The sequence below is a fragment of the Gorilla gorilla genome, chromosome 4 (assembly GCF_029281585.2).
Source record: "Gorilla gorilla gorilla isolate KB3781 chromosome 4, NHGRI_mGorGor1-v2.1_pri, whole genome shotgun sequence".
Taxonomy (NCBI): domain Eukaryota; kingdom Metazoa; phylum Chordata; class Mammalia; order Primates; family Hominidae; genus Gorilla; species Gorilla gorilla.
In genome coordinates this window covers 174,990,278-175,005,639 of record NC_073228.2, presented here as the reverse complement: position 1 = coordinate 175,005,639, position 15,362 = coordinate 174,990,278, and the positions used below count along the sequence as shown (strand labels likewise).

Here is a 15,362-nt window from a genome sequence, read left to right as displayed (position 1 = left end):
ATGATAACTGTAAATGATGGTGGCCAACAGTTACTGAGGATTTACTGTATAAGCACTGTGTGAAACACTTTGGCAACTGTGATAAATCAATATGGCAGGTAGAATACGAATAATTACCCTCTCAAAGATATCCGTTCTAATTCTTGGAACCTGTGAGTATATTAGGTTATGTGATAAAGGGAAATTAAAGTTGCTAATCAACTGACTTTAAAACAGAAAAGTATTCTGGATTATCCAGGTGGGTCCAATGTAATCACAAGGGTCCTTAAAAGTGCAAGAGGGAAGCAGAAGTCAAAGAACCACAAAGATGGCAGCATGGGAAGGATTTGGCCTGACGCTGCTGGAGAAAGGGAGGCCATGAGCCAAGGAAAGCAGGTGGTCTCTAGAAGCCGCAAAAGGCAAAGGAACAGATTCTTCCTTAGAGCCCTGCTGACACCTTGATTTTAGCTCGCTGAGACCCATTTGGACATCTGACCTTCAGGATTATAAAATAATACATTAGTATTGTTTAAGCTACTACCTTGTGGTAATTTGTTACAGCAATAATAACAGAAAACCAATATAGTCAGTAAAGGTCAGCTTTATTGCCAACCACCCCCACCCCCCATTGTCATCTGAAATACAACCTGGGGCACATGGCATCTAATTAAATTCATACAAAGTGCAAATCACTGAGTAGAAACCAAAATGCCTTTCAAAGTAAATACCAATTAATGTGACACCCAATTTCTTTCCCCCTTTCTAATCACTCCAATGTGCATGGCTTATACACAAGACATTTTCAATTTATTTCTGTAGGATTCAATTAGAATGTTTTATATTTCCATCCAAGAATCACATCCAACACTTTTGCAAGAAAGTAGGTGTAATGAAGCTCTGGTCCTAACTAAGGAAAATTAAGAGGAGAGATAAACAAGGAGACATAGGCACTGGGCGAAGAAAATAATCCATTCAAAACCAAGTAACAATGGGCAATCTCAGAAGAGCTGATGACTTCTGCAGGTCTAGGCCCAGATCATCTGCTATTTCCCAATGCTTCATTAAGATACCACTTCTAAGTTACATTACAGTAAAACTTTGAGAAATGTGCTTAACTGGCCCCTGAAACTTGGGCCACAATTTGGTTTTCATTTCAGTTTCCCTCTAAATTGCTTAGGAGTGCTAGCTAGTTTTGAAATGACCTGTGGCTTCAGGCAGGTCAGGATATTTTAGTATGTGTTGGGAAGTGTCATCAGGTCTTACTTCCACAGGAAAATAATAGCCCTAAATATTGAAGGCAGAGTAGATGGCATTAAGAGAGCCAAACTTGCCTCATTTTGAGGTCCCAGCAGTAGTCAATGCTTCTTCTAATAGTGCACTCAATAAACGTTTCTTAATATTTTCTAAGAACTTGCTTTGTGATAGGAATTGCTCTAGGCCTTTTTATATATCTTTATCTTATTTAAACCACATGACAACTCTTCTACGTAGTTTTCTCCATTTAACAGAAGAGAAAACTGAGGTGCCCTTTAATTCTTCTCCCTAGGGAACCAGTGTTTATTTTAGTTCCCGGAAAAAAAATACACTGCCCACTGCAGACTATAGCTACCCATTTTCAAAGAATCCCACCCTAAAAGTCTCATCCATGAAACATCTCATTCCCTGGGGTGCTCTGGACTGTCTAGCCTCAAAACCAGGTAAGTTATTAAAACTGGATCTGGACTTAATGGGCTGCTTTCTGCCTACAGGGCCAGCTAATTAGTCTTAATTATCTCATTATAGATTTTAAGTATTTCCAGCTGCTTCTTTACCCCTTACTGCCCACTCCCCCATCCCCCCATGTCTATTTTTCAGATAATCTCTGCCAAGTCATGGACACAGTTGATACATTGATGTATTCTTCCTATCTATCAGCTATTTCTGATCAAGCCCCTCACTTGCTAAACCTTCCTGAGATATCCACCTCTGTGTTCCTTTATCCATGAGAAGAAATACGCTTTGGCCAATTATTAGGCATAAGAACAAATTTTAAAAACTACATTTGACTTTCACTCACCATCAAACTATAATATACCTATACAGCACAAACAATAAACATGCATCTATCTGTTTATTTCATAGAAGCTTAGAAAGTAATCATTTCTCATTTTCTTTCACTGCCCCCAAGCCCCAAATCAATCATTCGGACCAAATAGTTCAAATAAAAATGAAGGAAAGAAGTTGTATTTCTCCATTGGTTGATAAGGTGAAAGATGAAGTAATAGCTCAGTAAAAGTGGATGAAAATATGTGGTCAGAGGGCTACTACTTACATGGCTGACCTTGGGCAGGTCATTTAATCTCTATGAACCTCAGTTTTCTTTTCTTTTTTTTTTTTTGAGACGGAGTCTCGCTCTGTTGCCCAGGCTGGAGTGCAGTGGCGCGATCTCGGCTCACTGCAAGCTCCGCCTCCCGGGTTCACGCCATTCTCCTGCCTCAGCCTCCCGAGTAGCTGGGACTACAGGGACCCGCCACGACGCCCAGCTAATTTTTTGTATTTTTAGTAGAGACAGGGTTTCACCATGTTAGCCAGGATGGTCTCGATCTCCTACCTCGTGATCCGCCTGCCTCGGCCTCCCAAAGTCCTGGGATTACAGGCGTGAGCCACTGCGCCCAGCCTCTGAACCTCAGTTTTCTAACAGATAAACAATGGAATAATACCTATTTAATGTGGGCAGGCGGATCAAAAAGGATAAGTGCCTATGAAAGTGGTTTATAAACTATATATTTTTAAACAAATGTTAACTATTATTAATAAAGAAAAGAAAAAAATTCCTTCCTCTGTGTTTTTATTTCTATCTTTAGTAGCTATTTCTAGAATACTCTTCCCTTGTTATTCAAGTCATTCGTCATTCAAAATTTCTTAAATTTAAGCTAGTGATATCTTCAGATGCCAATTACCTCTTATAAGCCAAAGTATATGGATACTGTGCTACCCTCACCCCTAAAGATAGAACTATCTCTTTCCATCCATAAACATCATTTTAATATTAGTATCCCCCTAGTAATTAAAAATATGACTGTTTCTTAGAGTTTAAATACCCGAGGAATGCATTGCTCACTCAAATCCTATCCACGTGCTTCTCATCTAAGTAGTACAACATAAGATGCAATCATGAAATGTCCAAGGAAAAATCAACCATTGGTGACACTGAGCACTTCCAAATTTGTGGCTGGTAAAAACTTAATTTGCAAATAATAATTTTGGTTCTTCACCAAATGAAAAGTGTTGTTATGGTGCCTTGCCACACCTACCCTCTTCAGTATTTGTCAACTAAATTCACCTGCATTCAAATGAAACAAAATAGAAGATTTTTATTTATTCAAGTATTTTATACTGAATAGCTCCCTGGAGGGTCTCCATTTACTGGCTCGGGTAATACTATCTTTCCTTTAGTTTATTAGATCGACCAAGTTAATTTTAAATAACCTAGGGAACTTGAAGTGATTCTTGGAAGGGCTAACATGCGTGCACATCTGGTTGGTCATCCATTTTTTTCTGCACGTGAAGGGATTTTCTGCATTCATTTTGATCATTTCTTCGAACACCAAAAAAACCTGCCAACATCTCTCACATGTTTTGAAACACCACTATTCTAATGATGAAATGCTTTCAATTCTGTTCTTTATGCAAGTGAACATTTTGTCTAGTTTAGCTAAAGCAATCCGATAAAACGGTACAACTGTTTATTGCCAACCACCCCCTGCCCCGCCGCCATTTTCATCTGAAATACAACCTGGGGCACATGGCATCTAATTAAATTCATACAAAGTGCAAATCACTGAGTAGAAACCAAAATGCATTTCAAAGTAAATACCAATTAATGTGACACCCAATTTCTTTCCCCCTTTCTAATCACTCCAATGTGCATGGCTTATACACAAGACATTTTCAATTTATTTTTGTAGGATTCAATTAGAATGTTTTGTATTTCCATCCAAGAATCACATCCAACACTTTTGCAAGAAAATAGGTGTTTTTTTTTTCTGTGATTCTTATCCCCACTCCCACTCTCCAAAATCAGTGATATAAACAGTTTGTCTTCTTTTTTTTTTTAATTTGAGGAGGATCCTCATTATCTAATGTTTTTATTTTTTTCATTTAATATATGAATCTATGCTGCTCTTGACAACAGCACTATCTTTTTCTTCCTTGTTTCCATGACAATGAACACACAATAGAAAACTATCAAGCCATATATACAGAAATTCTGACAGCCATGTTCCAGTCAACCTAGTTTGTGAGACAAGGCTTCAAATAATAAAAACTGTGTTCAACAACGCTCAACAAATCATCGTCTATAAAGTAATAACACTCTGAACAGAGAGCAACAAGAGACTAATCGGGCACAAGAGTGGCCAAGTGTAGCTAATCACTTGTGAAAGTAATCAGCCACTTGATTTGTTTTGTCTTGGAGAGGCCAATGATCAGAGCTACTTCCAGAAAGAACCTGGCAGCCAGAGCTGATTCCAGGAGCCACAATGACGGTGTCTTGGTTACTGTATACTTGTTTGTCATTCATTCAACAAGCATTTACTGAGCATCTGCAATGTAAAGACCCTGACTGGTGCTAGAAAAATATAAAAAAGATAGTCCATACCTTGAAGGTGCCCAACATAATTTTGGGAAGAAGAATAACTCCAGTTTTTCACAACAGAAAGCAGCTCTGGTAGTTTACACAACAAATCATACTTGATGCTTCTAATCATAACTTGATGCTTATACACATTTCATTATTTTAAAAAGTAAAAATTACTGATAAATAAGGAAGGAGTTTCTTTTCAAACATGTGTAAGTTCTATGAGGGTAGCTACTATGATTTTAAATTTTATTTATATCCAGATTTAACTGACTTATATTGAGCACCTACCATGCACCAAGCACTTCCACCATAGCCTCTTTCTGTTTCTCTCAAGGTGTCTAAAAAGTGCTTGTAATGCAACAGATATTTACATTTAAAAAAAAACTTTGAACTAAAAATGTGAATTTATTCTTTATACTGTTATGGGTTAAGTATTTCAAAGGAATAGAATCCTGGGTAAACTAATAAAATCCAATTATTCAAATTATGTGTGTTTATTTCAGTTTCTCATACCTCATAGTTTACATTAAGCAATACTAAATAAGAGCAAATTTGCTTTCCAAAAAGTGTGCAATGTCTTTCTGGGCATCATCATGAATATCAATTATCAATGCAGTAATAAGTACAGTAGTACTGAGAATACAGAGTTGGGGCTGTGTGCAGGCTCCGATAGTGCTATCCTGTTGTTTAACCTACCACAGATACATAGTGGGTTCCCTATCTGTGATGACCATATCAAAAAGGAAATGTTAACCCATTCCATTTCCAGGTTCTGAAAATGTGAGTGACACGGACCTAGTTTTAAAAACTCTCCTCCAGATACTTCTCTTTTTGGTCTCCCCACTTCTTTCACTCTGTGTGACAGTGTTATTAAAAGAGCATTTTTAAGGCCTGGGAAATAAATTAAGTCCAGACAAATGTTTCAAGGTCTCTTTAATGCTTGGACAACTGGGAAAGCAAGAAGACAAGCTCCTTGAGGCCAGGACCCAGTATGCCTGATTCATCTTTGTCTTGCCCTCAGAGTTTAGCACACTGTGCTTTCTAAACGATTGTCAAGGGCAATGACACAGTCTGGGGCTGCGCCTCTTCTCACCAACACAGCAGCCAAGAGGTAAAATAGGCCAGGATGCAGTACGAAAAGCTGTCACTCAGTTACATCTCCCACTTGCCTAAGGTAGCAGATGATTGGGTTTTGCATGCCTGGTTTACGCTCTTCAAATATTTATAGATAGTTCTCTTTGCCTCCAGCCCTAGTTGTCACTTAGCCAAGTTATACATACATGGTTCTTTTAATCTTTCCTTAGAAATCAATCCCACTAAGCTCTTTAATCATTCTAGTTGCATTTCTCTCAACTTTTTTGGCAGTTTGTCTTTCTGGTGATTTAGTCTGTGGAAAAGCATGAAAAAAAAGCATGAAACATAGAGGGGTGCAGTCCCCTTTCCATTTAAAAATTCAATGCCTTTTATGGGCAAAAAAATTATTTTTCTTCTGTTTGTATGAACACATTTTTAAAAATTCATATTTAAGTTGATGTGGTAATAGACTGCAAGAGAAACAAAGAAAAAAGTATTATTGGTATTGTCTAAGGATGATATTGTCACTGACTGAACCCTCTCATGTATAACTGGTCTAACCTGCAGCACTCAAATATGAGAAATGGGAGTCTAGAGTAACATGGTCACTACAAAGAAGCTTAAGTACCCATCCTAAGGTACTGCCTATCTGTGTAAATACTTCTCACTAACTTTAGCTTTTTAGTAACAAATTTTAAAAATAAGTTAATTTTTACCATTATAAAAGTAATACACCAAAAAAATTCAAATGATCAGAAATAGAAAAAACTACCTACATGCTACAACCCAAAGTCGACATTTAGCATTTTTAATTATTTTTTAAATTTACAGATAAAATTTTATGTTATTTATTGTATACAACATGTTTTGAAGTATATAGACAGGCATACCTTGTTTTATTGTGCTTCACAGATACCACACTTTTTTTTTTTTTAAACAAATTAAAGATTTGTGGCAAACCTGAGTCGAACAATTCTACTGGCATCATTCTGCCAACATCATGAACCTACTTCGTGTTTCTGGGCCACATTTTGATAATTTTCCTAATATTTCAAACTTTTTTCATTATTATTATATCTGTTATGGTAATCTGTGCCCTTTGATGTTATTATTGTAACTGTTGTGGGGCACCACAAATTGTGCCCTTACAGGGTAGCCAACTTAATTGATAAATATTATGTATGCTGACTGCTCCACAAACCAGCCATTCCTTTGTATCTCTCCATCTTCTCAGGCCTCTCTATTTTCTGAGACACAACAATATTGATATTAGGCCAATTAATAACCCTGTGATGGCCTCCAAGTATTCACGTGAAAGGAAGAGTTACACGTCTCTCACTTTAAATCAAAAGCTGGAAATGATTAACCTTAGTGAGAAAGACATGTCAAAAGCTTTAATAGGTCAAACGCTGGGTCTCCTGCACCAGTTAGCCAGGTGATGAATGCAAAGGAAAAATTATTGAAGAAAATTAAAGCGATTAAATTAAAATGCCAGCAAAAACACACAATGAGAAAGTGAAACAACCCTATTGCTGATATAAAGAAAGTTTCACTTGTCTGTGTAGAAAATCATACCAGTCACAACATTTCCTAAGCCAAAGCCTAATGTGAAGCAAGGCCCTAACTCTATTCTATGAAAGCTGAGAGGTGAGGAAGTTGCAGAAGAAAAGTTGGAAGCTAGCAGAGGTTGGTTCATGAAGTTTAAGGAAAGATGATGCCTCCATAACCTAAGAGTGCAAGGTGAAGCAGCCAAGTGCTGATGGAGAAGCTGCAGTGAGTTATACTGAAGATCTAGCTAAGACCATTGATGAAAGTGGCTGCACTACACAGATTTTCAATGTAGATGAAACAGCCTTTCATTGGAAGAAGATGCCATCTAGGACTTTCACAGCTACAGAGGAGAGGTCAATGTCTGGCTTCAAAGCTTCAAAGACCAGGCTGACTCTCTCATTAGGGGCTAATGCTGATGGTGACTTGAAGTTGATGCCAGTGCCCATTTGCCATTTTGAAAATCCTAGGGTCCTTAAGAATTATGCTAAAATCTACTCTGCCTGTGCTCTAGAAATAGAGCAACAAAGCCTGGATGACAGCACATCTGTTTACAGCATGGTTTACTGAAAAATTTAAGCCCGCTGTTGAAGCCTACTGCTCAGAAAAAAAGATTTTGTAAGGCTCTAAGCTGCCACAGATAGTGATTCCTCTGACGAATCTGAGAAAAGTAAATTGAAAACCTTCTGGAAAGGACTCACCATTCTGGATACCACTAAGAACATTTGTTATTCGGTGGGGAGGTCATAATATCAACATTAACAGGAATTTGGAAGAAGTTGATTCCAACTCTCATGGACGACTCTGAGGGGTTCAAGACTTCAGGGCAGGAAGTAACTGCAGATGTGATTTAAATAGCAAGAGACCTATAATTAGAAGTGGAGCCTGAAGATGTGACTGAATTGCTCCAGTCTCATGAAAAAACTTGAATGGATGAGGAGTTGCTTCTTCTGGATGACCAAAAGTGGTGTCTTCAGATGGAATCTACTTGTGGTAAAGATGCTGTGAACATTGTTGAAGTAACAAAATATTTAGAATATGACATAACCTTAGTTGATAAAGTGGCAGCAGAGTTTGAGAGGATTGACTCCAGTTTTTAAAGAAGTTCTCCTGTGGGTCAAATGCTAACAAACAGCACTGTATGCTACAGAAAAATCTTTTGTGAAAGGAAGTCAATTGATGCAGCAAATTTCATTGTCATCTTCTTTTAAGAAATTGCCACAGCCACCTCAACCTTTGGCAACTACTTTGATCAGTCAGCAGCCATCAATATTGAGGCCAGACCTTCCACCAGGAAAAAGATTACAACACACTGAAAGCTCAGATGTTTGCTAGAATTTTTTAGCAATAAAATATTTTATTTATTTTTATTGTTTTTTGAGATGGAGTTCTGTTCTTGTTGCCCAGGCTGGAGTGCAGTGGCACGATGTCGGCTCACTGCAACCTCTACCTCCTGGGTTCAAGCAATTCTCCTGCCTTAGCCTCCCAAGTAGCTGGGATTACGAGGCATTTGCCACCATGCCTGGCTAATTTTGTATTTTTCGTAGAGACAGGGTTTCACCATGTTGGTCAGGCTGGTCTCGAACTCCTGACCTCAGGTGATCCACCCGCCTCAGCCTCCCAAAGTGCTGGGATTACAGTGTGAGCCACCGCACCTGGCCGCAATAAAGTATTTTAAATTAAGATATGTACATTGTATCTACATCATGATATTACACACTTAATAGACTACAGTACAGTAAGTTTAACTTTTATATACACTAGAAAACAAAAATGGTGTGACTTGCTTCATTGTATCACTTTATCATGATGGTCTGGAACTAAACCTGCAATATATTTGAGGTACATATGTATGATGTAGAGTAACTAAATCTAACTAATTGACAAATGCATTACCTCTATAATTACCATTTTTGTGGTGAGAACCCTTAACATCCATTCTCTTAGCATTTTTCAAGAATACAATATATTGTTATTAACTATAGTCACCATCTATGTACAACAGATCTCTTATTCTTTTTACCTGAAACTTTGTATCTTTTGACCAGCATCACCTCAAAGTCCTCAGCTCTTAGTAACCACCATTCTACTCTCTAGTTCTATGAGATCAACTTTTTAAGATTTCACATATGAGTGATATCATATAGTATTTGTCCTCTGTGCCTGGCTTATTTCACTTAACATAGTACCCTCCAGGTTCATCCACACTGTGGCAAATGGCAGACATTTTTCCTTTTTTATGGCTGAATAGTATCCCACTGTGTATATATACCACATTTTCTTTATCCATTCATCTGTAGATGGACACTTAGGTTGATTCCATATATCCTGGCTATTGTGAATAACGATGCAATAAACATATGGGAATGCAACTATTTGATATACTCATTTCATTTCCTTTGGATGCCTATACACCCAGTAGTAGGATTGCTGGATTGTACAGTCATTTTATTTTGAATTTTCTGAGGATCCTCTACACTGTTATTCACAATGGCTGTACTAACCATTTTTGAAGAATTTCATTTAAGCCTTTTCTGAAGTATTGTCCCCCCATCCCCAACATACATGATCATACCATTTGCACCAGTGTAACACTTTGCCTTTTCACTTAATGTTATAATATAAAATTTCATGTATTGCCTTGTCTTTAAATCTTCATTTTTATTGCGTGCCAATCATTCTACAAGTAAGTAGGCGTGCCATAATTTTACAATTCCTTACTGTTGGACAGTTACATCATTTCTACTTTTTCTCTAGTTTAGACATCACTATGACAAAAATCTTTGTGTGTAAAGTTTTTCTCTGTTTAAGATTATTCCTAGATTCATAGCAGTAAAATTAATGTGTCAAAGGATAGGCAGAAAGTAAGCTGTGAGGTAAAAAATCAGTGCAAGTGTTATGTGAAGTGAAAAATGCCACCTTAAGTACAAATATTTGTCTTTTGGCTCTAATGCTAACAAGTGAACACTCAAATCTTAGAAGGTTGTAGAAAACTGTCAGAAGACGCTAATTCTAATAAGTTAAATGTTGTACCCACTAGTACTCCACTTCTTTATTCACACAAGTATATTGCTGATCCCTTATTAATTGAGTTTAAATTCTTAACCTTACCTAGATCTACCATCAGAAGGCGAGTGAGCGCTGTGTAGAAGGTTGTTCGACACCTGAAGTCGCTGAGACTATGATTGTCACTGATGCCAAGAAAAGGGAAGTGTTCACTCTAATGAAAACAAAAGACTAATCCAAGTTACTAACACTTTACCTCAACTATTTGTAAAATGTTATTCATTAATTAAAGAAATAAGACTTACCGTGTGGTTTTTTAGCATGAATTTCACAGCATCTATCTTCACAAGTTTTTTTAAAAGGATATAAGTAATAGAAGTTAAGGAATCTAAGGAAATATATTTGTAATATCAGTATGTAATAAATCACAAAGTAACAGTGAACTGTAGTGGCATCAATTTCTACTTATAAAAAATATAATTTCTAAAGAGCATTCCTATAGAAACGTCTTTCCTTCTGTTAAGAATGATAATCTATTATTAACCAATGCAATTACTTTTTCTATCTTATACATATTCTAGTTATGGAAAGAAAGAATGAATTTTATAATTAAGACAAGAACTCCTTTACTATTAAAGTCTTGATAGTGGAAAATTAAAACTGACCCCTTTTTATATTTTGGGTGTAACTTACGAACTTCTACTTACTTAATGTTATTTCATAATGAAATAATTATAAAAGATCCATAATAGGCTATCAAAAAAGAGAAAATTATTCAATTCTAAGAAATAGTGAGCTCTCTTGGTAGAAACCTAAGATCAGAATATAATTAGGAGGATATAGCAGACTGCATGTCATCAAGTATAGAAGGACAGCTTAAAGGAACTAATATTTCTCAAGTGCCTAGTACGTAAAAGGCATTTCCATATGTTAATTCACCTAATCTTCACAATTACACTGTTAAGTATTATTTATTATTTTTAGTCCATAAATAATGAAACAGGAGCTAAGAGAAATTAAGTTGCTTGCCCAAGATTATACAGCCATGGATTGACAGTGCTGAGATTTGAACTGTAGTTTGGTTCCAAAGGCCATGTTCTTTCTGCTGTACCACATTATCATCTGAACAGTTCAACTTAGAAGGAGCATAAAGTTAAGAAATCAGAAACATGAATACAAGGAATAAATAATTTCAGGTATGATGTGGATTCTAAACACATCTAGTCAGTATGCAAATACCCTCTTCTCTTACTCTACCATAGTCATGTGTTTTCTACCACAGCTAGAGCATCTCTCGGCCATTCCCTAATACCTACTCATGCCTTTCTTGAAGGCTGTAATAATCTTGTATGGCTCCATTGATGTTACAAAGAAAATACTGGTTTTCTTTTTCCTTCACATCATCTCCAAATACATGACTCAGTCTATTGCCTCTGCACGGGGGCACTGAAAAGCATAATTCTAAATGTTAGTCACTCAGGCATGGGTATCAAAGAGTGGAAAACACATTGGAACATGAGTCAGGAGACCTAGGCTTGACTATACCAGTCAATGAATCCAAGTAATAAACTTAGCCTGTCTCAGCCTTAGTTTCCCTCTCCAAGAAATGAGGATGAAACCTATGCCCAAGCTACCTTACAGGATTGTTTTGAGGATCAGATAATGCAAATGTCTTTGCCAATTATCAATCACGGAAAAAGAAAGATGCAGAGAATTCACACAACGTGTGCAACTTGCAAGGCTAATTTTCACAATTCCATGAGATAGGTAGCACATCACTTATATTTTTCAGGTAAGGAAGTAAGCTAAAAAAAATTAAATAATTTTTCAAAAGATAAACAATTAGTATGATTTATACTCAAGTTCCTCTGATTCCAAAGCAACCATTCCAGTTGCATATGAAGCATGTATGTTTGGCTTAGCCATATACCTGCTTATTTAAAATATACATCTACATTTCAGCATGTATCTGTATTAGACAGTAAACTTTCTAAGGGCAGGGACTACATCCATGGATTTTCCCTATTGCACTGCTCTCAGCAGGTGCTCAGTGCAGTGTTTTTCTTTTTTTTTTTTTTGAGACAGACTCTTCGCTCTGTCGCCCAGGCTGGAGTGCAGTGGCGTGATCTCAGCTCACTGCAACCTCTTCCCACCCAGGTTCAAGTGATTCTCCTGCCTCAGCCTCCCGAGTAGCCAGGACTACAATCATGGACCACCACGCCCGGCTAATTTTTTGTATTTTTAGTAGGGATGGGGTTTCACTACGCTGGTCATGCTGGTCTTGAACTCCTGACCTCAAGTGATCCACCGTGCCTGGCCACAAAGCACTGGGTTTTTCTGGCAGGCTGCAGGGCAACAAGATCAAGGTTGTCAGGTAGCAAGTTTTTCCTTGCCTCCAAACATGCAGATTTGATGATTATTCCTAGTGTCAGTCACTGGGCTGAAGACCTGCCACTCAAACTTCACTCAGTTAAACTGGGGTGGGATCAATAAACTTAGAAATATCTTAAGTAATTACCAAATAGAATTCTCTTAAAATTACGAAGTTAAAAGTGACAGGGTCTATGGGTAATAAGAATGCTGCCATTAATAGGAATCTTCCTGTCAGTGCTGTTAATAAACAGCAAGTCATGTTTTGACAATAGAATATTTATGAAAGCAATAAACAGAACATTCACAGGAAGAATCTCATCTGTCAAAGACACATTTTCTACAGAACGGCATCTGTGCACTTTGTACCAAGGCCAGCCTCACTGCCTTTTAATTACATTCTAAAGAAAAAAATGATTAAGAATGAATTTTTATATTTTTCAATAAAGAAAAAAATGAGAGTTCATCTGAATATTTATGTTATCTTATAGAAATCCAATTCAAAGCTAGTTCTGGCTCTTCAGTGGGTCTGTAATGTTAAAAAAGGCAAATGAACCCATCATCTTTATGATCTTTATACTCTGATCTTATTCTTCTCTAAGAGACTAGGGTTCTTCTGAGTTGTGCCATTTTGGCTGGGTGGAGCACTAGATAAATTATGGCAACACTAGGTTAGATTTCAGAGGTCTATTCAAAACACCTCTTAGTAGTAAATCTGGTAATGGTGGTAACAGTAACAGTAGCAACAGTACTAGAAGTCTTGAGAGTAACATTAATATAGGAAATGTCACACATGGAACATGTCAACAGAAGAGTCACGATTCAAATCCAGATATGTCTGACTCTAAAACATAGGGTCTTTTCACTAGGCTATATCAGATCCATTTGATTTTAAAGAGGCTAGTTCTCCTCCAGAGATCATTTGCTTCTTGAAATACAACTGAAATCGGAATCAGGTCCCAGAAGGGACAGGGAAACATTTTATTTTAGGAGGGACCAATTTATTAACGAGCCAGCATCACATCCAGGATTGAGCAAACTCTATAGTCTGGCTGGCAGTAACCCATTAAACTAAATTCTCAGAAAATCCCTGTCTCTAGCCATGTGGTTACGAAAACATCGAAGAGGTGAAGACAGTCTTATTGATAGCTAGGATGACACATGAAGAAAAACAAGAAAAGAATCTCATAGACGGCTGAAAATTCTGAAAATCTATATCCTTTGAAAAGGAGATACTAAATTGAGAATGAACTGCTTTCTTAGGTTACAGGAGTACAACACAATTCAGTAGCTGCTTGACACAGTAACACCAAGTATGACTTCAATTCACAGTACCAGGCCTTTTCTGAGTATTTACCCCATTTCATCAAATCTAAAACACCACTGATAGTAAAACAAAAAAACCGCTATAATATGCACTACTAAGAAAAAGTACTTAAAAATACCATCACTTATAAGATATATCCTATTTACAAAAGTGTAAAGATGTGAAAAAATTTCATTTAGAATTATATTAGTGTACTAGATACATGATATTCACTAAGTACAAGAGAGTGGGTAATCATACTGAATCTGGGCAAATATTTAAAAGTCATACATGTTCATAGACACTTTTTGCAGACAGAGTTAGATCCTGATGAAAGAAGAAAGTTCACAGATGACAATATTACATGTCAGAAATTGCTGTACTTAGGTTATATGCACAAAGTATAGTAACTGAAATGTAAGTTTAGTTATCTCAAAAGTGGAATTTTGCTCATGAACCCTACTAGACACACACAGAGACACACACATACACACACACAAACAGACAAAATTCCTTTTAAGCAAATATAAAGAAAAGAATAGGAGGAAGAACTACCCATAATAAAAGTACTAAGGGAGACTATATAGGCCAAAAACTATACTAATTAGTTATCCTCATATGATACCTGGCCATTTCTGATAAGTTGGGTAATAACATCAATATTTATTCACAAGATGGACTAAAGACTTAAACATAAGACCTAAAACCATAAAAACCCTAGAAGAAAACCTAGGCAATACCATTCAGGACATAGGCATGGGCAAAGACTTCATGACTAAAACATCAAAAGTAATGGCAACAAAAGCCAAAATTGACAAATGGGATCTAATTAAACGAAAGAGCTTCTGCACAGCCAAAGAAACTATCATCAGAGTGAACAGGCAACCTACAGAATGAGAGAAAAATGTTTGCAATCTATCCATCTGATGAAGGGCTAATATCCAGAATCTACAAGGAACTTAAACAAATTTACAAGAAAAAAACAAACAACCCCATCAAAAAGTGGGCGAAGGATAGGAACAGACACTTCTCAAAAGAAGACATTTATGCGGCCAACAACCATATGAAAAAAAGCTTATCATTACTGGTCATTAGAGAAATGCAAATCAAAACCACAATGAGATACCATCTCATGCCAGTTAGAATGGTGATCATTAAAAAGTCAGGAAACAACAGATGCTGGCAAGGCTGTGGAGAAATAGGAATGCCTTTACACTGTTGGTGGGAGTGTAAACTAGTTCAACCATTGTGGAAGACAGTGTGACAATTCCTCAAGGATCTAGAACCAGAAATACCATTTGACCCAGCAATCCCATTACTGGGTATATACTCAAAGGATGATAAATCATTCTACTGTAAAGACACATGCACGTGTATGTTTACTGCAGCACTATTCACAATGGTGAAGACTTGGAAGCAACCCAAATGCCCATCAATGATAGACTGGATAAAGAAAAT

The 15,362-nt window shown here is 36.9% G+C and overlaps 1 protein-coding gene across 5 annotated transcripts in view; it reads right to left on the bottom strand.

The window, feature by feature from the left end:
* Window positions 1-15,362, bottom strand: part of RANBP17 (RAN binding protein 17) — a 428,680-nt gene that overhangs the window by 104,379 nt on the left and 308,939 nt on the right. For all 5 annotated transcript variants that reach the window (XR_010133994.1, XR_010133993.1, XM_019028430.4 and 2 more), the window contains 2 exons: window positions 10,534-10,597; window positions 10,334-10,442 (listed from right to left, as the gene is read on the bottom strand). Coding sequence is in view for 3 of the 5 variants with exons in the window: in XM_019028430.4 (XP_018883975.4) it covers window positions 10,334-10,442; window positions 10,534-10,597 (173 nt within the window). In the remaining 2 variants the exon portion in view is untranslated. The remainder of the gene's footprint in view (window positions 1-10,333; window positions 10,443-10,533; window positions 10,598-15,362) is intronic.